Consider the following 20495-nt stretch of genomic DNA (forward strand, 5'->3'; position numbering starts at 1 on the left):
AGCCAGAAGGAGTCGTGGTAGAGGGAAGGGAGGACATGCGTGTACCGTGTATACACAGTGCAGGAGTGTGGAATCAGCTCCATGGAAAGAAGGGGGAGAAGTCTGTCTCCATGGTTACGAGGAACCCGAACAAAACATCACACACAGATTACTGTAGCCTTGAGCACCACCACTCCATCCTCCCAGCAATATAGCCTGAGAGCCGATTGCTGGGCCTTCCAACCTGCCTGCCCGCTTCTGAGAGCCTTTCTTTTTCATTATTCTCATTATTAAACCTGGCACTTTATAACAGCTAAATGTTTTCTAATTATTTACAGGTTCACCTTCACAGCACCCCATGAGATAATGATCCTGCTGTGCATTTCTGTAATATTCCGCCCGCCTCCAAAAACTCAAATTGAGTTACCAAGATTAACTCATTGATCCTCCCACTTAAGGCTCTGTCACATCCATAGAAAGCAGCTAGCTTTGTTTTCAGCGGACATGCAGGGACACTGAGGCACAGATGGATAAAGACCGCTATCGAGGGTTTTACTGTAAATCAGTGTGTGGGCCACAGCATTCTGGGTTCTTTCTTTCTTTCTTTCTTTCTTTTTTTTCAGCCCTAGAACAGGGAGATTAAATGGGTTTCCTCTCATTACCAATCTCAGCCACTGGTGATGGTTACTGGTCAACTGCTTTAAGAAGGATTCTGAGGTGGCGCCTGAGATTTGCAGGAAAAAGTAATACGATCCATGAAGGATGTGGACCATGGGTGAGGAAGGGGATGGTGCTGTCACTCCTGTTGTGTGTATTCCATTTCTTCCTATGATGACAGTCAGCGTCCCTGGGAAGATTGCATGGGTTGTCAGCCAGGAGCGATTTGGGCCCTCAGAGGACACATGAAAATGCTTAGAAACATTTTGATGGTCATTCTGACCCACTGAGGAGGGTGCTAATGGCACAGAGGCTTCTAAATGCCCTACAAGGCACAGGACAGCCCCCCACAACAAAGAAAGATCCAATCTAAAATGTCAACAGTGCCAATGTTGACAAACCCTCCAAAGAACACACCCATGCATACACACACACACACACACACACACACACACACACACACACACACTAGTTTGGACTTCTGTCCTTGGTCCTCAGCAGGCCAGATGTCAACATGAGTATTTGCCCAATATGCCCTCAATATGCCCAAAAACGAAATTCCTGATTTTCACCCTTGAGCCTGTTCCTCCCTGTTTTCCTTCATCTCTCAGCAAATGGCACCACCCACCAGTCTCTCAGATCAAAACCCCAGGGGTCACCCCTGACTCTTCTCCCTCCTTGGCTGGCCCCCTCATCAAGTCCTGTTGCTTCTATCTGCAAAACAACTCCCCAGCCCACCCCCTCCCCGATGTCCATTCCCCTCCCCCACGCCCACCCCTTCCCGCTCACCCTACTGTCTTGTGCGGATCACTGCCATCACCTCCTAACTTGACCCCCAGCCATACCGACCTCTTCTCCATCTCTGCTCCCACTTCAGGGTCTATACAGTTGCTGTTCCCTCTGCCTGACCCGCTTTCTCCAGATCTTCACTGTGAGGCTCCTTTTTGACAGTCGGTTCCCAGAGAAAACATCGGCTCCCCATAGAGACCTCCCTCCCCTGTGACCTCGCTTTCATTGTATTTCTCATTCTCTGAAACCACCTTATTAATTTGTTTATTTGTTGCCTTGCCACTCCCCCTTAAAAAGGAATCAAAAGTTGGTAAGAGTAGAGAGAGCTTGTCTTTTTCGTCACTGAAGTCTTACTACCAAAAAATTAGCCCCCAAACACAAAAACAAACACACACACACAAAAAAACCCTTGGCATATAGTATGCACTCAAAAAACTTTCTAAGGAGTGAATGAATGAAATTTCAAGGATAGGTGCCTTTCCAGCAAAGAAAATTGAGAACCCCTTCTGTTGAGTGGGACCCAGGAGATAGAGACAGTCTCCCAGCCCCCAGAACAGAGACCCTTCCCTCCGCTGAGCTCCTACTCTGGACACGCAGCAGGTGAGTGACTCGCCAGAAGCTCCTGGGCCACCCCCCCACCCGAGGCCGGGCATCTCCTGGAGCCAGTTAAGAGTCTGGCATCTCTTTTCTCACCAGTGTCCCCATCCCAGACCATCTCCCTGCATTCCAAGAGCTTCATCCTGACCTGAAGGCATCAAACGTGTTCCTGCACCCCAGTGCTGGGCGCTGTGGAAGAGACCTCACCCCGTATGTTGCACCTTCTCAAGCTCAGAACGACCCTTCAGATGTTTTGGGCTTTTATGGCCATTTTATCGACGGGTAAAATGCGGCACCACTAGGTTGAGTCATTTAGTCAGGATCACACAGAGCTGGCCCTGGAGGAATTCTTTGCCAGGACAGAGACCCAATGCTAGCCATTTTTTGTCCTATCAGGATAAGGCACCTGATAAAATATTAACGTCTGTCCAGAGCTTAGTGAGTTGTCATGTAATGAAGGAGCGAATGAGCGAATAAATGGGTCACGATGCCAACTTATATTTTCTAGATTCTAAATCCAGTGGAGATGTCTACCACACTTTCCCCTCCTCCTTCTCAAAACCTGTGCCCATCAGAGGACGTGGGGCTTCTAGCTTAAGACTGGCGGCGAGCCAGGGATGTGTGATTTGCCCATCTTTCAACCAAAATGTCAAGGAGACACATAAAGCAGTGAAATGCTACAAGGGGAGCTACAGTTTGGGGTCTATCGGCAATGATCTCTGCTGGAGCAAAAAGGAATTTCCATGAATCCACTTATCTTTGCAGCCAAGGAAGAAGAAGCCTAAAGGACTCCGCCGCCCTAAGTCCACAACATCGCTGGCTGTGGTAGAGGCAGCGCCCATCCTCTGGAGCACTGAGCACTTTCTATGGAGACCAGGACCGCTCACCCCAGCTTCCGGCCAGCCAGCCAGCATCTGCGATCTGCAGTGAGGGCACGGGGCCGAGAGCCTGAGTGGACAGGCAACAGCGCGTCGCATCTTGAATCATAAAGAAAACTGGGCAAAGACGGGAAAAATTGTAGGCAGGGTGCACCTGGGGAAGTGTAGTTTTATATCAACCATTTCTGTTAAGGAAAGTAATTCCTCTTTGCAATATTCAAGGCTCATCAGGAGGTGAGCAAGGGAGGTCCAACTTCTAGCTCGCAGAGTAACAAAATATTTTTAAAATCCCCCAAAACAGAAATCAGCTTAGCGATATAAATGCCAGTCTTCAGGACCAGTTAAGATCTTAAAACAGGTGAGCAGGAATTAAGAGCAGCCAGGTGGGTGAGAAAGATCAAAGAGAACCCGCTCTATGTGTGAGCAAATACTAGGCCTGGAGAGACCATTCCATACCCAAAATGAGGAAGCACATGGAAAATAATCACACATAGGGCACTGGGGGGACAATCCTACAAACCTAAAAAGAGGAATGATATACTCAAGATAAAGAAGAGAAGCACCTGTTTGAAAGGTACGCATTAAAGGAAGCACAGATAATTCATAAAAGCATTTGTTTATGTCCCTAAGAAAGCATAAACTCTAAACTCTATAACCAAGGCTTGGCAGATTGGAGCTAAGACAACAGATTTCATTTGAGGAGAGCTGCCAGCAAAGCAGTCCAGTTGAAATGGGAGCCACATGCAGACAGGAAGGATCGTAAGGTCCCACAGATACAAAGGTAGAGTCACCCATCGGAAGCAATGAAGGGCAGACCCAACCCTGCAGAAACCTGAACCAGCAACGCAGAGTGTTAGGGACACTAAGCCCGAGACACTTAAACCTCTGCCCAAAGGAAGACATGACTTAGGGACATAATGAGACCCAACTCAAGAGGTGGAGAGGACCTTTCTTTCTTTTGTGTCTCTGCTCCTCTGGGCTGGAATTGAAACTGGGTCCTCGAGCCTCCTCTTGCCTTGGTGGAGGCACCACATGGCCTACCCTTGAAGTAGAAATGAGATCGGATGTATTTATAAATGTTTTTGGTTAAGATGCTCCGGGTGTACCAGAAGACTGAATCTAACTATACTGCTCTCGCCAGATATGCACATACCAGAAAGACATGGAAAGTTAAAATGAAAAGGCTAGAGAGAGACACATCAAAGGGATGCAAATAAAACAAAGCTGGGTTAGCAATATTAAAATATGAAAAAATAGAATCCAAAGCAAAAAGCATTCACTAGGGGAAAACAGTCATCTTATCTTGACAAAAGATAAAATCCACAATTTCACAATGAAAATATAACTGTCATGAATCGTTCTGTGATGAATAACATCGAATCAAACTTTATAAAAACAAAAACTAGCAGAGACACAAGTAAAAATGGAAAGAATTCTATAGAAGGGAAAGACTTTGACCTACTTCAGCTTTTGTCACATCAAGACAGCAGAGAAATAAACAAGAAAGTCCTTGATTAATACTAGCTATAGAGCTGCTTTACCCGACACACAGGGACTGTCCCTGCTTTTTCAGGGACATTTACCAAGACACTGCCCAAAAAATTCTTAAGGATTATGAAGCAGAAAGTTCACTGGCCACTTTATCATTCAGTAAAACCAGAAATCGATGCCAAACATTTCAGCAAATAAGACAAAGCACTGGGAAATTTTTAGTGCTCTACTAAATTATTCTTGCATTAATGAGAAACGAAATTGAAGTTTCAGAACCATTAGAGACAAGGGCGCCTGGGTGGCTCAGTCAGTTAAGCGTTGCCTTTGACTCAGGTCATGATCTCGGGGTCCTGGGTTCGAGTCCCGCATCAGGCTCCCTGCTCAGCAGGGAGTCTGCTTCTCCCTCTGCCCTCCCCTTGCTCATGCTTTCTCTCTCTCTCCCACTCTCTCTCTCTAATAAATAAATAAAATCTTTAAAAAAAAAAAAGAACTGCTAGAGACAAAATTGTGATTTCAGAAAATCATTTCAAAGAAAGCAATGTATTTTGAAACTCACAAGACAGGTCCAAAGTGAGGCTCAGAGGCAAACTCATAGCATTAAATGCATTCTTTTTTCTTTTTTTCTTTGTTTTTAACTACAGAAACAAACTTTTCAACTCAAATACTTGAAAATGCTAATAAAACAAACCCCAAAAAACTGAGCCAAAGGAAAACAGGTTGTATTTGAAAATTTAAACAAACAGAATTGTGAGAGAACTGATTCTTAAAAACAGGCATGGGGGGCGGGATGGGGGGAGGGCAGGGACCATCAAACAGCCTGGCAAGACCTGGGTTGAAAAATAAAGAGGAGAAGCTGGACCAAATTATCAGAGTCTCCAGAGTGAGGATGTGACATCTCAGCCCAGGTCCTGCATAAGGATTTCAAGCCAGTCTGCATTTTCTGGAGGGTCTGAAAAGCAACGTTCACCAGGACTCCTATCACACTCGGCAGACTCCAACAAGAAAAACAAGAGAAAGAAAACTAAAATCCACAGGACAAGGAGTACAAAAAGGAAACCAATCAAAGAGAGACTTTTCCTTTTAATCCTAAGAAAGTGCTGTGCTAAATTTTACTCAAGTCAGTTCAAAACTCTTGATGAATAAATTATTTTCCAAGAAAACACAACTCACAGAAAATTGACTCCATGGGTAGAAAACCAAAGTGACCCACCACTAAGGATGGACTGCTTCTGCCTACAGCGCTCCTCGCCCCCAGAAGGCTGCCCCCCTTGGCTCATTCGGGTCTGACTTCAAATGGCACTCCTTCAAGGAAGTTTCCATGACACCCTATCAAAAACTCTAATCTCAGGCACATCTGGGTGGCTCAGTCTGTTAAGCATCTGCTTTCGGCTCAGGTCATGATCCCGGGACCCTGGGATCGAGTCGCGCATCGGGCTCCCTGCTCAGCGGGGAGTCTGCTTCTCCTTCTCCCTCTGCCTGCCACTCTGCCTTGTGCTCTCCGTCAAATAAATAAATAAAATCTTAAAAAAAAAAAAAAGCAACTCCAACCTTGAGTGCCACCTCATGGCCCTGTTTTGTAGCACTTATGTCTCTATGAAATTACTGAATTATCTATTACTATTTTATTAACTTATCTATTCTCTCTCTCTCTCTCTCCACTGGGATGTGAGCTCCTTGCGAGCAGGGACCTTGTTCATCAAGTTCTCCAATATTCCTGGTGCCCAGCAGATAAATGCTCAGTAAACAGGCTGAATGAATGAGTGAATTAATAAATAAGTAAATGAAGACTGAAGAAGACAAGACAGCCTCCAGAAAATCCTTCCAAATAATCTCTTATTACAAAGGAGGATAAATCTTTGAAAATGGGAATAACTGTCCCAGAAAATACTTGAAGGTCAAGAACAACTTGGCTGACAGGTGAGGGTTCATATATGGAAAGATGACCATGGGTCTCCAAATTCTGCTCCACCACAGTTAGCGGGAAAATGAAAAGTCACAGAGATGTGTTGGGCTGGTGCAAGCGAGAACCCATGTGGAATGAGCCAGTCAGCCTTCACTCCTGCATGGAGTCCGATTGTTTCCCCAACCCCTGAGTCCCAGGGTCACTCTGGCCTGAATTTGGTGCCGCATGGCCAGGATCACCAATAAACCTGTTCTCGTTGCCTAGGATGTCAGATCTGTGAAGACAAGGCCTTTGTCTCTTTTGCTCACCACCAAACCCACAGTGGCCTTAGCAAGGGCTCAATAAATCTCAGTAAAATGCACAAATGTATATACAACCTCTTGTCTGTTTTCCTCCTCTAGAATATAAGCTCCACGAGATTAAAAACTTCCTCTGTCTTGTTACCTGCTAACATCCCTGCACTTATAGACAAAACCTAGCATATAGTAGTTGCTCACAAAACTCAATGAAAGAATGAATAAGAATCTCAAGGCTTGGGGCGCCTGGGTGGCTCAGTCGGTTAAGCATCTACCTTGGGCTCAGGTCATGATCCCAGGGTCCTGGGATCGAGCCCCGCATTGGGGTCCCTGCTCAGTGGGGAGCCTGCTTCTCCCTCTCCCTCTGCCCCTCCCCCTGCTCATTCTCTCTCTCTCTCTCTCTCTAATAAATAAATAAAATATTCTTTAAAAAAAAGAATCTCAAGGCTTCCCATCAGAGTAATTCCAACTGTTCGTTTCCTACCCATCCCAGGAAAAGTAGCTTTTTGGGAAGCGGGGAAGGGCTATTTTTAAATAACCGTTCTTCTGACAAATCGAGCAGAAGTCATGAAACTGAAGGTCAAGGTCCGTGGATCTTTAAGGGATAACAAAAGACCAGCAGCTAGAAGCCAGGGCCAAGAGGAACCAGTCCGGGTCCCAGCGCCAACTCTGCAAGGAGTCATTTTCCCTGCAGAGACTGAGTGTCCTTGTCCATAAAACAGAGTCAAGGTAGCTCGTGATTCTCTGAGAATGGGCTGCCTGTCACTGGGGCATTTGAGGTCCATGAATGTCAGGAGGAGAAGCGTTATAGAAAAAAAAATTAAGCTGAGTGTTGGAAGAGGGTGTGCTGGGAGCGGGGGTCACAGTTTTAAACAGAGTGACCAGAGAAGACCCCACACATTTTATTAGTGAGGAGGTGGGAATCTGGGAAAGAGTGCTCAGGCTGAGGAATCTGTAAGTGCAAAGGCCCTGAGGCAGAAGCATGCCTGGGGGTGGGCACAAAAGCCCAGCAGAGGAAGTGAGGAACAATGTAGTGGGACAACAGGGACAACTTAGGTCTGGTTCTGTGGCGACTGGGAGGACTTTGGCTTTACCCAAGTGAGACGAGACCACTGGAGGGACGTTATCCAACGTGTACAGGAACTCTTAGCAGACTATGGGGCACAAGGGGAGGCAGGAAGACCAGTGAGGGGGCTGCTGGGTCCTCCACCAGGTCGTCCAGGCAAGGGACGGTCCTGGCTCAGCCACGGTAGCAGAGAGAGGGTGAGAAGTGTCTGGACTCCGGATATGTTTTTCAAAGAAGCCAATAGGATGTGCTGATGGATTGAGCGGTGTGTGTGTGTGTGTGTCTCTTGTCGTTTGCTGAGATGGGGCTGAGAGGGGCAGGGTGCAGGGGTGGTAGCCATCCCTGCCGCCATCACCAATCTTCCCAGCTCCCCGCTTCTAGGCCCACGGTAGGACGGCCATCCTCCAGCCCCTGAGGGTGTTAGATGCGACCTTGGGATTTGCTCTGGCCAATGGCAGGCGCCACTTCTAGGCAGAAACTCACCCCACGCCCTGGCCTCAGCAGCCATGGAGGCCTGGAGATGGAGCCTCTCTTATCCGGGTCCCTGAGGAGGACAACATGAAACACAGTCGCCATGGTTGTTTGAACCTTCCCAGGTTTGCAGCTGGTTACGGCAGCACGACGCAGCCTGTCCCCGGCTGGTGAGGGCGCAACAGCAAGTGGTTAGTGTGGGGTTTGTCCATTCCTTTCAAACCCCCAAGTGGAGGCAGCAATGGAGTGGTGACTGGAGACTTGTGTCCACCCCACCCAACTGTGCTCCGGGGAAGGTCTCCCTCCCTCTGTGCTTCTTCCAGGACCACCCAGAAGAGCTCTCACGTGGCAAAGTGGGGGGATGCGGCATGAACCGGGGGGACAGACAGAAGCAGGGAACTGAGCCTCTCCCTCCCCTTCTCCAGAGCTGGACCCTCTGACAGAGAACACAGGGTGGACAGAGGCCCGGAGAGAAGGGAGGACAAACGGACACAGACAGAGGGTTGTGGAGGATCCACAAGTGTGTCCCAGAGGCAACATGGCGCAGATCCAGTTGGCTTGCTGAGAAGCTGCCTCCCACAGACTGAGTTTCCTAGCTTGCGAATGACTGACAAAAATAACCTGGGACAGTTTGGAGAGGCCCCCCAACAGGGTATGGGTGGAGGGAGGAGGGAGACTGGGCGAGGGGCTGGCCCTTCCCCCCCGCCCACCATGCCCAGGGCCAAGGGAGGAAGGCCTGGAAGAGCTGCCCTGGGCAGAGCCGCAGACTCCTGGAAAAGGGCAGAGAAAGGGCCAGAGGTGCCCCCTCCTGCCTCCCGGGCTATGTCAGGCTCCCCTCTGCGGCTCCCCTCCAGCTCCTCAGGCCCGCTCCCTCCACGTGCATGCATGTGTGTGCGTGTGTCTGTGTGTGCCCCTGTGTCTGTCTCTCTCCCTCTCTGTCCCTTCGTCTTGCTCTGCTTCTCCCCACCCCGCTCTGTCCTCTCCCCACCCTGGTCCAGCCATCACCTTGGACCCAGTCCCTGGAAAGCTGGGACACAGGACAAGGCCCCCACAGCCACTGGCCGTGCCCCCAGCGGGGAAGTGGGCAGGCCCCGCACCCTACAACCCAGTTACCCCAACGGCCTAGGCAGCGTGCAGCCAGGCCACCTTCTACATCTTACCACCATCACCAGCCAATTAAAGTTCAGGTCCCTCGTGTTTGTTTTTGGAGCTGAGGGACTGTTTGGGGGGCAGGGATTCTGGCCTTTCATGTGGAGGAGATATCAACCAGGAATCCCTGGAAGGAGCCCATCCAAAAAGCCTGGTACCACCATTACCCCCACTTTTCAGATACAGAAACCGAGGACCACGTTTCCTCTGAAAACTCGGAAGATGAAAACCTCCTGCTTGCTCTGTTCTAAACCATGGTCTCCACCAGTGTCCCCACCTAAACCACACGTTCCTTAGGATCTGTGAGGTCCATGGGACAGGCCTGGGGAGCCACGGGGGCTCCCCGCGGGCCAGGAGGGCTGTCTGACCCTGCCCCATCACGTTGTCCCCCACCCCTCCCCCTGACACACACACAGCCTGCCCCCCACCCCCGCAGCCTTCCTCAATGATTCCGTGGGGTTTGAGCATTTCCAAGGGAACATGCACATTCCCAGGATGGGGAGACACTGGGTGTCAGGTCTCCGATCCCAGGGGATTTTGCCACTTCCTAAGGACTGTTTTGTCCCGCTCCTGGGACACCACAGTGAGAAGCTGAACGTGGTCTCTGGTCTGCTCTGAGGTGCTCACTTTGGGATGAGAGATACAAATCATAAAGAGGCACGGAAATAAATAAAAAGCTCATTGCAGGGAGCTGCCTTGGGAGGAGGCGGAAGCTAGGGCTGGGGGTTGAAGAGGCAGAGACCTACAGATACAGGGGAAGGGAATTCTGGGCGAGGGACGGGCAAGAGCAAACCCCCCGCAGTGGGAAATCAGCTTGGAGCATCCAGAACTGCAGGGAGGCCAGTAGCTCAGAGCAGAAGCGGAGCGGAAGGTGGTCCTGGGAAACAAGAGAGCAGGAGGCAGGGGGAGCCAGCAGGCAGGGGCTTGGAGGGAGGGGGCCAGGCCTGCCCACTGCCTCATTCCCAGAAGCAAAATGACAGGGCTGGCTCTGAACGCTGGTGCCCGTGCCCGCCGTGTTCCCCAAAACCCTGGGGAGCTAGTTAGAAATACAGATTCCAGGGCCTCGCCCCAGACACACCAAGCAAAAAGTCCAAGGGCAAGACCCTGGGGATCTGCATTTTAACAAGTTCTCTAGATGAATCGGGGGCGTAGGCCAAGTTCGGGAAACACCAGGTGGATCAGAGATAGCCTGATGTGGTCTCCGGGGATGGACCTCAGGAAACTGTAGGCCAAGTGGTGTGTTTGGGGGGATGCCTTTCTCTGTGATGCAGGCACCTGGTTTTATGCCAGCATCATAGAGCCCCAGAGCCGCCAACAGTTAAGAACCCCTGGACTCAAGCACAGCTGCAGTGTCTTGGCTAAAAGAAGGAGGCCAGGGATGGAGGGCATGGCCACAAAGTCCTTCGGTTCCCACATGCACCCCTGCTGTGTCAGGAGGGGCATCTCTGTTCCTACATGACCAGCATCTACTGCCCCTTTTACTAGGACCAGCCCCGGAGTCTGAAGGATGCCTGTGATAGAGCGATTGCTTTAATACCCCCAATTCTTCCCCCTTCCATGTATCCAAGCCCTTGGCCACCATAACTGCAGCACCCCCACACACCGACTCTGGGCTCGGCCATGTGACTTGCTTTGGCCAATGGGATGTAAGTACACGCGGTGTCCACAAGGGCTGGAAGAGCACCACGCAGTGTGGCTTGCTCCCGCGTTCACGTCTCTGACACAACCATGAGAACGGCCCAGGTTAGCCTGTTGGAGGATAAGAGGCCTAGGTTGCCTCCATCATCCCAGCCCCCAGCCAGTGACCACCGCACATGAGTGAGCCCAGCCCAGCCTAAGTCGCTGAAGCACAGATTCAAGCTGAGTAAATGCCTGCCACGGAGGCATTTATTGTCGTATGCCACAGAGGTTTTGTTGTTAAGCAGCGTTACGTGGCAAGAGCTAACTGCTACACCCCTCTCACTCTCAGACCATGTGGCTCGGGCAGAGATGTCTTCATCTCCTGCCCCCTGGGGTGTGACCATGTGACCAAGGGCACAAGTGACCAAGGCCTGGCCACCCACTTGGGCCACACTGATCGGTTCAGGGCTGGGGACGCAATCCAGTTCATCCTCCGAGAACCAGTTCTGGGACTTTCGTTTCGACCTTGGGAAGGAAGACCTTGCTTTTCCACTGAAGTTCTTGGAAGGACAGGAGGGAAGCTCAAAGCTGTCAGGGACAGCCACAGGGGAGGGTACACTTGAGAATGAAGCTAATCCAGAGGAAGGCAGAGCCAAGTGCTGGAAAGACAGATTCCCAACAACCCTGCTTGATCCAGCCACGCCACACACCCAGACTCTTCTCATGAGACTTTCTATGAAGAGGCACCACGGGGGTGGCTCAGTCGGCAGAGCGTGCAACTCTTGATCCCAGGGTTGCGAGTTTGAGCCCTAGGTTGGGTATAGAGATTACTTTAAAGTGCTGGGGGGACACCTGGGTGGCTCAGTCAGTTAAGCGTCTGACTCTTGGTTTTGGCTCAGGTCATGATCTCAGGGTCGTGAGATCAAGCCCCACATCGGGCTCCAAGCTCAGCACAGAGTCTGCTTGTCCCTCTCCCTCTGCTTCTCCCCCCACTTGTGCTATCACTCTCTCTCTCAAACAAATAAATAAAATCTTTAGAAAAAATCAGAATCTATAAAAAGAAAGACCATAGCTCCTTTTTTTTTTATTTATTTATTTATTTATTTATTTATTTATTTATTTATTTATTTTGCTCAAAGCCATTTCAAATGAGTTTCTCTTGCTTGCAGTGACTCCTACAGTCCTGGCCAACAGGATGGACTCCTTTCTGGAATGTCTGCCCCAGCACCCTCCGTTGCCCTGGCTCCCGGTTCTGGTCCTCTCTCCCACAGGACTGGTTGTGTAATCCTACCCCCCTCCCAGAACACAGCAGACGGGACCAACCGCGGCCCCCTGCACCACATCGTCCCATCAGATTCTGTCTCAAGACCGTGAACCAACAGACGTAGAATCAAATCTTGTTACCAGCAAAGCTCGGCTATAGAAATTGCAAACTGGCAAGAGGGTTTGCTCGCCCCCTCGGAAGTGTTTGCTTTTGGCCTGCAGCAGGGCAGTCTTCTTATTTTTTAATTGAATCAGTTCCCAAATTTTAACAATTTCCTAGAGATCTCCTAGAAATTTCCTGGAGATTTCCTAGAAATACCTGGAGTTTTGACAAAATGGACAACGGGGTCCCATATGGGCCTCCACCCTGCAATGAGAATGGTCATCTGGGGCGCAGCCGCTGCCCTTCTAGTGGAGGCGGATGCCCCCGGTTCCCCACAGCCCCCACCACCCCCTCTATGGCCCTCTCCTGTTGTTCCGGGCTGGCCCCTGTAGGATTTTAGTTGGCAGGAGGGCCCATCACCTCGGGCCTCCAGGAGCCTGGGGGGCCTTGGCCCTGACCTGCAAGGCCTGGTGATTGCGTCTCCACCTGGACACTGTGGGGGGCGGTAGCCCCCCATGAGGCACGCCTTTTCCATATCGGGGCTTGAGTCTGCTTCTGTCACTTGGGACCAAAAGAGCTTCAACACCACGGTCCTGGAGGCAACACAGAGAGGCCTGAGGTCATAGCATCCCCAAAAGCCTGGTCCTCCAGATTAGAAAGGGGCAATGAGCACACCGAACCCCTCCAGCTCCCCACAGGGTCCCACGGAGCACTGCGTCTCAGGAGCAGAACAGAAGAGAGGAGAGCAAAGCAGACTGACTGACAAGTCTGTGGGGATGACGGGCACGGAGCACAGAGCCGGGGCCTCTGGCTGTACCCAGAAGTCCAGAGAAGTTCTAGAATCCCAAATGCATTCAGCACACAGTCACTGCACCCTCACTAAGTGCCAGCCCGTCTAGGTGCTGGAACGTGGCACTCTGTGACACGGACCACGTCCTGCCCCCACGGAGCTGGCTGGGGAGCAGGGGAGAGAGGTCATAAGATAAACAAGTATGATATGTAGTGGGTAACACCACAGTCACAGCCACAGGCGGGGAGAAGGCGGGAGGGAAGTGCTAGGGCGGGGGGTGAGGTTGCTGATTGAGAGGGCGTGATCAGAAGGCCCCTGGGAAAGAGGACCTTTGAGCCCAGACCCGGCCTTGCAGACACGTGGGAGAAGAGTTCCCAGATGGCAGGAACAGCAAGTACAAAGGCCCTGGGGCAGGAAGGCGTTGGCCTGGTCAAGGACCAGCAAGGAGGCTCTTGGGGCTGGGGCGGAGTGAAGGGGGTGCAGGAAGAGAGGTGATGCAGGTACAGGCCCTGGAAGGCGTTGGCCCTGAACCTGCGTGAGACGGACTGCACAGTGGACGGAGGTGATCTGACTTGGGTTTCACCACTGGGTAGAAAGCAGACCACGGGGGCCGAGGGCAGAAGCAGGGAGCCCAGGGAGGGCCTACTGCCCTAGTCCGGGGGCGGGGTGCCAGGGCACAGGCCAGGGCAGCACTGTAGGGCCCGGTCGGCAGGGGCTAGATTCTGAATGAAGAGCCGGCAGGACGAGGTGGAGACAAGAGGTCCAGAGGCACCGAGGAGGACTCTTCCAAGGCCGGAGCCCCTGGAAGGGGGCAGGTTGTGTCCACAGTGAGGGGGTGGCCTGTGGCCTCCCGGGAGGGTCCACTGCCACTCCCATGGGATCCCGGGCCCGGTTGTTCACAGACCTGCCAGGCTTTTGAGGAAAGCCACAAATCCAGATGTTTCCGCCAAGTGTCTCCATTTTCAAATGTTGGCGACTCATTCCAAGACCGTAAACACTGCGGGGCCAAAGGAAACAGATGGGACGGTTCCGAGCAGACCCCGGGCCATGGGGTCAGTCACAGCCCTTCCTGGGTGTTTTCGGTGCGCCGACAGAGCACCCACACCATCGGTTTTACCTCCAGCAAGGCTGGTGAGACAGCTCTGATCGTCCCTGCGTCCCAGCCAAGGAAACTGAGGCCCAGAGAGGGCGAGCCCCCAGCCAAGGCCACACAGCAGGCGAGCGGTGGCGTGGGGGCTGGGGCCCCGGCTGTCTGTCCCTGAAGCCTGTCATCATGGGGTGCTCTGTTGCCTCCGCCATGCAGACAAAAAAAACACACAAAACCTTCCTTCTACACATGAGGAGAGAAAAGGCCAGAAAGGGTGGGCATGGGACTTAGCCAGAGCCACTCGGCAAGCAGGCATCGGAGCCTGGGCTTGAACCTGGGGCTCGTGACTCCGGTGCACAGCTCTTCTATTGCAGGAGCCCAGGGAGCCTGAATGAGTTGCGTTGCTGGGGGTGGTGCCGCACAGAAGGCAAGAGCCAAGTTCTGGAACCTTCTGCCTAGGTGCCCATCCCAGCTCTGCCGCTGGGTAGCTGTGTGACCTTGGGCAAGTCACTTCATCTCTCTGTGCCCCAGAAAATAGGTGTAACCATGGCACTAGGCTGTCAGTGAGCTGTTCTGGAAATGCAAGAAAACAACACTGATCTTGGCTTAGAGCCACGCCTTTCGAAGTCCGAGTCCTCGCCCATCGGACGAGCCTAACACAAAGCCCATCTGATATTACACTGACACGCTCTCAGCGCTAGAAGCCTCCTGGGTGGGGACATCATATCTGTCCTCATACTCGTGAAAAAGGTAGTGGCCTAACTGAAGGGAGCAGGCAGAAGAAGATCTGGGGTTTTCTGTAGAAAAGAAGGGGAAGCAAGAAAGGGGGGCTCAGCTAGGGGCTTTCTCCTCCTGCGTGAGAATGGCCCCACCCCACAAGCACCTGGGTGTGTAAAGGCGGGGTGTGTGTAGTGGGCACCTCAGTGAAAGGGGAGGTGTCCCCGGTTGGCCCCCTGCCTCACTGCAGGGGAAGAAGACACTTGGAGCCCGAGAAAGTGCAACCATCCTAACAGCAACCAACATTCATCCCACAAATGTTCGCTGAGCACCTAGTGTGTGCCAGTGTCCTCAGCACTAAAGAAGCAACAGTGAATCAAGCAGATAAACGCAGATTCTGCCACCTTCACGGAGCTGGTGGGCAATACACAAAACAGACGAGGTAAAGTCCATGGCAAGTGCTAGAAGAAAAAGCAAGCAGGAAACGTGTGGGGAGATCAGTTTTGAACTGGGTGCTCAGAGAGAGCTCAGCACTGACTTGAAGAAGTTTCCAGAAATAGATTTGCGGCCATCTAGGGGAAAAGCATTCCAGGCAGAGGGAAGGGCCAGTGCAAAGGCTCTGAGGCTGAGTGTGCCTGGCGTTTGGGGGCCAGTGTGGAAGGGACGAGCAGTGACCATGATGGGGGGGCAGGGGAGCCCAGAGAAGTGGCACAGCTGGGGAGGAGCCATGGGAGGATGGGGCTTTGACTCTAAGTGACAGCAGGGCCATCCGAGGGGGCTGAACAAAGGAGGGACAGGATCTGGCCATTGCTGTGGGGCTGCGTGGAGAGCCTACTGAGTGGGGTCAGCGAAGGAAGCAGGGTGACCGCTGCAGAAGTGTACGGGAGAGAGGAGGGTGGCGGCCCTCTGGAGGTGGCAGGGGGCACTCACACACCCAGCAGGTGTGCGGCACCTTACCCACACTATTTCCCTGAATATTCCCACCTCCAACCAGTGCCACCTGCTCTGATCCCCGTTCTACAGGGGAGCAAACTGAGGCTCTGGCCCGAACCACACTGCCAACAGGAGACTCGAGAAGCTTCCGTCCTTCACAAATGGCGTTGCTCCACCCGTCCCGGGAGAAACAGTGCTCCTGCTTCCTGTGACCCGTCCCTCCCTTCCCTGCGGCTGCCTCCGTCCCACCTCCCTCCAGGCATCCCTGCAAGCCCTCCTCCACCCTGCCCTGCCACCCCTCCAAGACTTCCCGAGTCACCTACTTACTCAGGTTCAAACACATGCGAGATGAAGCCCAACCTCACCTGTGCTCCCACTTGGTACAACCACACGTCCCGCCAGCCCATCTCCCCACCCCCAGACCTTCCCTGTTCCTTCTCCAGACCTTTCCTCCGCTGCCCCCGCCCCCAGGATACCAACAACGGGCAACCACACAGCCCTTCTGAGCATCTAATACAGAAGAGAAATCCAATTTGCGTGAAGGGCTCGGGCTAATTCTGTGTCAAGGCCAAGCTCCCTTTCTGTTTGTTGAAGGAGGTTGATGCTCCTTCTTGGAGGAAGGAGAAAAGCTTTCTTTGTGCCCGGTCTGGTGAGATTGTGTCTGTTTAGGACAGGCTGCAGTTTTCTTTGTAAACGCTGTAGACTTTTTCATGTGGGTAAAAGGGCTTATTAGATTTTCCTGTGGCTGCCCAGAGTGGGGAGAGGCTCTTCTGGGCACAGAAAGAAATCACCGAACAAGCGGTGGAGAGGAAGGAACACTTAGCGGCTGCTTCTCACGGAGAGGTCAGGATTTCATGGTTGGTGTTTTCGTTGGGGTGAACGTAAAACGTTGGGAAGGAAAGAAAGCCTTCCCTGTAGTTTGGGCGGGAGGGAAAGAACATGGTCCTTGATGTTTCAGGGGTGGGGAGAGAGGAGCGCAGGATTTTTTTATGGGGCGGTGGGGGTGTTGGGGCATTCTTTTTCCTTCTCCTCAGTAAAAAATAAATTACAAAATGGTCACAGAACACAGAAGAAAGGTTGTCATAGCAACAAAAGTTTGAGGCCAGGTACTCCCTGACATCCTTACAGGACCATGGAGGTGGTGAGGCAGGATCTGGGCATTGTGGGATCAGCCAGGGAAACCATCCAAGCTGGCGCAGACCTCCCCAATTTCTCACCGGCTCTGACAGGCTGATAACTATTTTCCAAGCTCTCGGGGAGGAAAATTGTGATTTTCTGGGAGGGGCGATCTCTAGCCAACAGCGATCAAGAGAAAAGGGAAAACTGTGGGTTTGTTTTATTTACCCAACAAACTAAGCACCCGTGTTTTTATGAACAGAGGACTGGGGATGAGGGTCTCTGGTGGAGAACCCCCCCAAAACGGTGCCCGTCCCGGATCCCCCAACAGCATCATTCACTTCACCCTGATGCCCTTCTCTCCCCGAAGATAATCAGGGCCCCCTCACCAGCTGGAATGCCTGGACAAAAACCTCCCTGAACCCCCAATTCCTCATCTGAAGAGTAGGAACCCTAGGAGGGCCTGCCACGGAGGTGTTGGCAAGGAGTCAGCAAGATCTGGCAGGTAAGAAGTTTAGCAGTGCCTGGTGCGCATTAAGGGCTCAATAAATGTAAGCCAACATTGCTTTAAATGTTTTTCAATTAATGATTTTTAAAACTGCTCAGGCTTAAACATCCCGTGTCGAGCCCCAGATGAGTGACACAGATGCGCGCTGCACAGGGAAATCACCACAAGAGGTGGGGCCGTGACCTTCAGGGAAAAGCCAGGAGAGACCCCAGTGAAGAGACCCAGCCAGCCATCGGCGGCCGGGATACCCCACAGAGGCAGGGACTGGACCACTCCAGAGACGCAGCCTTGGGTTTTTAAGTATGTGCGTAAAGGAAGGACAAGGAGGCTGTGCTTCTACACAAAGGAGAAACTTGGTGACAAGTGGAGGTGATGTGTGGGGACCTCTACCCGAAAAGGTGCAGATGTTCCCCAGGATAAGACATTACGAGGCCTCCGTGGAAAAGATCAGGGTCAGACTGAGTGGAAAGCAGAAAATTTTAGCCAAGATGCCTTTTGAGGTTCTTTTTTTCTTTTTTTACATCCCGGAGTAAAGATGTGAGTTCTGAGTGCCCATCAGAAGGGAGTCTGATGGAGCGAAACTGGTCAGAGGTGGAAGCCTATTCAAACAGAGGGTTTCTGACAAATGGCTAGCATCACGCAGGTGGTCACAGAAAAATTCAGCAAGCACCTCCAGAAGCAAGGCAGAGGGCACGGCACCCCAGGAAACCGCTGGTTTATCATCCCAGGCCCTCATCCAACATGAATCCCACCAAAATGTACCCATGACCTCCTATGCACTAGATGCTACCCAGAGGCTGGGGATGACCGCCAACCAGGCAACCCAGGCCCTGCCCTCACAGGGACATCCTGTGGAGACAGGGGACAGGAGGCGAGTGACCAGAGGCAGGCTCCAGAAAATCTCAGGTTGTGCCAAGCATGATGAAGAAGCTAAAGGTGGTGACAAGAGACAAAGTTAGGGGACCCTGCCTCCAGAGGGGCTGGGGAGGTCTTCTCTCCAGAAGACCCTGCCTGGCAAGCCGGGTGGGGACCTGCCAGTGAAGTGAGGAGAAGCCAGCCAGGGAAGATGTGGGGAAGGGAATTCCAGGCAGAGGGAGCAGCCTCCTTGGGTTTATTTTACACCTTCTTGTCTCTCTGTCCTTTAGACAACCAATCAGGCCAACAGCTTGTTCAGAGCAAACTCCGTTGTCACCCACCCCCATGGACATCGGGGTACCCACATGGACCACGTCCCTGAGCGCAGAAGAGCTGTGCATGCACAGGCTTTTAACCTTGGGGAGAGAGGTCAATTCACTCAAGAGGGTCCCCACGCCCCGACCTAGAGCACAGTACGATCTGGGAGGTAGTGGGTGGTGTGGCCCTGCACTGCCCCCTCCCCCACGGCCTCACTGCCCGCCTCGGGGGCACTCACTCCGCCCTGGCTGCCCCGGGGCGGGCACGGGAAGAGGAGCGAGGCAAAGGGTGCAGTTTGATCGGCCTTCTGAAAAGTCACCCCACCACCACCACCACCAATTCTGATCGGAGCCGAGCCCAGCGGTCCCGCTTTCCCGCCGCCTCGCCCCCCTCCCGCTGCATCCTCTCCCGGGCGGGGGCCAGGACACGAAGGGCTCCCCGCCGGGAACCCACCGGCCTCCCCGCACCCCCGACTCTCCTGCTGCCCGAGCTCCGTCTGGGAGAACGACACCCCCCGCCCCCGCCCCCGGCTCCGGGGATCTGCGGAGCGGAGCGGGGCGGGGTGGGGGGGGGCGCCTCGGAGCAGCAGTCGGTGCGTCCTCCCCTAGGCGGGACGGGCCGGGAAGGGGGAGCCGGTGCCCCGCGAACGAAGGCGGGGGAGGGGGCGAGCCCAGAGACGAGTTCTGGCGCGGAGAGGAGCGCGCGCCCCGCCGACCGGCCGCTGGGCTGGGTGCCCGGGAGACGCGCCTCCCCGGGGCGCGGCGACGTCCCCAAAGGCGCCCGGCGCTCGGAAAGGGCAGCAGCTCTGCCCGGAGCCCCGGCACGGCTGCGCGTCCCGGCCGCCCCCCACTCTCCCCGGGCCCGCTCCCGCGCGCACCCCGTGCCAGGGCGTGCGGCCGAGCCCTGCGGAGCGCGGGGCTCCTCGGCCGGCCGCCGGGAGGGAGCGCTGGGCGGGGGCTCGGGCCGCGGGGGCCGCGCCGCCCGGAGCGGGGAGGGGTGTGGGGGTAGCCGGGTGCCGAGCCGCCGCCGGCGCCGCCGCTCACTCACCGAGCCCGCCGAGCTCCTCCTCGCACGAGTACCAGATGCCGGTGTGGAAATTCCTGAAGAGGAAGCGGTCGTCGCCCGTCTCCCAGCTGTAGAGCGCGCCGCCAGGGGGGCCGTTCCCCGCGGCGGCGGCGGCGGCGGCGGGGGCGGCGGTGCCGTTGGCCGTGGCGTTGGCGCCCGAGTTGGGGCAGTTGGCGCGCCCGCCCTGGCCGCAGCCGGGTTTGGGGACCCGCTGCGTGCCCTGGCACCAGTGCGTGGTGAGGAAGGCGGTGGTGGCGAAGAGCAGCGCCAGCAGGTTCAGGGCCACGGCCAGGAGCGCTCGGCCGCGGCGGCTCGTCTTCATGCCGCCCGCGCCGCCGGGACCGCGCCGCCGGGGAGCTCCGCGCGCGAAGTTGGCAGCCGGCGCCCAGCGTCAGCGGCCACTGCCCGCCGCGCCCCGGGGCTCGGGCGCCTGCGATCGGCGGCGGCGGACGCGGCGCGGGCCCATGGTTCTCCCCGCCCCTCCCCGGGGTGAGGGCGCGGCGCGGGGAGCGCGGGGGGCGCGGGGGGCGGGCGGCGGCGGCGGAGCGGCTCCCGCGCGCCCGGAGCCTGGAGCGCGAGTGCACCTCGACGAGGAGCCGCTGGCGCCTGGCAGCGGCCGCGGCGCAGGGACGCGCGCCCCTCCGTGGGGAGACACCTGCAGGCGGCCGGCGACACTGTTGCGGCGCCCGCCCTAAGCAGGGAGAGGGGGCGCCCCACGCCGGGCGCGGGCGGGGGACCCGGAAAGAAGGGGCGCCCCCGAGGAGCCCCGCACCCGATTGGAGGGGCTGAGAAGCAAGGAGAATGCCAGGCAAGGCGCTCTCGGAGAAAGGAGCTCCCCGAGGGG

At 54.3% G+C, this 20495-nt stretch overlaps 1 protein-coding gene across 3 annotated transcripts in view; it reads right to left on the reverse strand.

Annotated features, from left to right (window-relative positions):
• The window catches only part of GSG1L (GSG1 like), a 202600-nt gene extending 182596 nt beyond the window's left edge, over positions 1–20004 (reverse strand). For 2 of the 3 annotated variants that reach the window (XM_028110129.2, XM_028110127.2), the window contains exon 1: positions 19634–20004. In XM_028110129.2, the coding sequence (XP_027965930.2) occupies positions 19634–19973 (340 nt within the window). In that variant the 5' untranslated portion in view covers positions 19974–20004. The remainder of the gene's footprint in view (positions 1–19633) is intronic. The other variant, XM_028110126.2, reaches the window with a different exon arrangement.
• Between the last annotated feature and the right edge of the window lie 491 nt (positions 20005–20495).

Source organism: Eumetopias jubatus, unplaced genomic scaffold, assembly GCF_037043125.1.
Source record: "Eumetopias jubatus isolate StellerSeaLion01/CBP00866 unplaced genomic scaffold, mEumJub1_p1.0 scaffold_12, whole genome shotgun sequence".
Classification (NCBI taxonomy): Eukaryota; Metazoa; Chordata; class Mammalia; order Carnivora; family Otariidae; genus Eumetopias; species Eumetopias jubatus.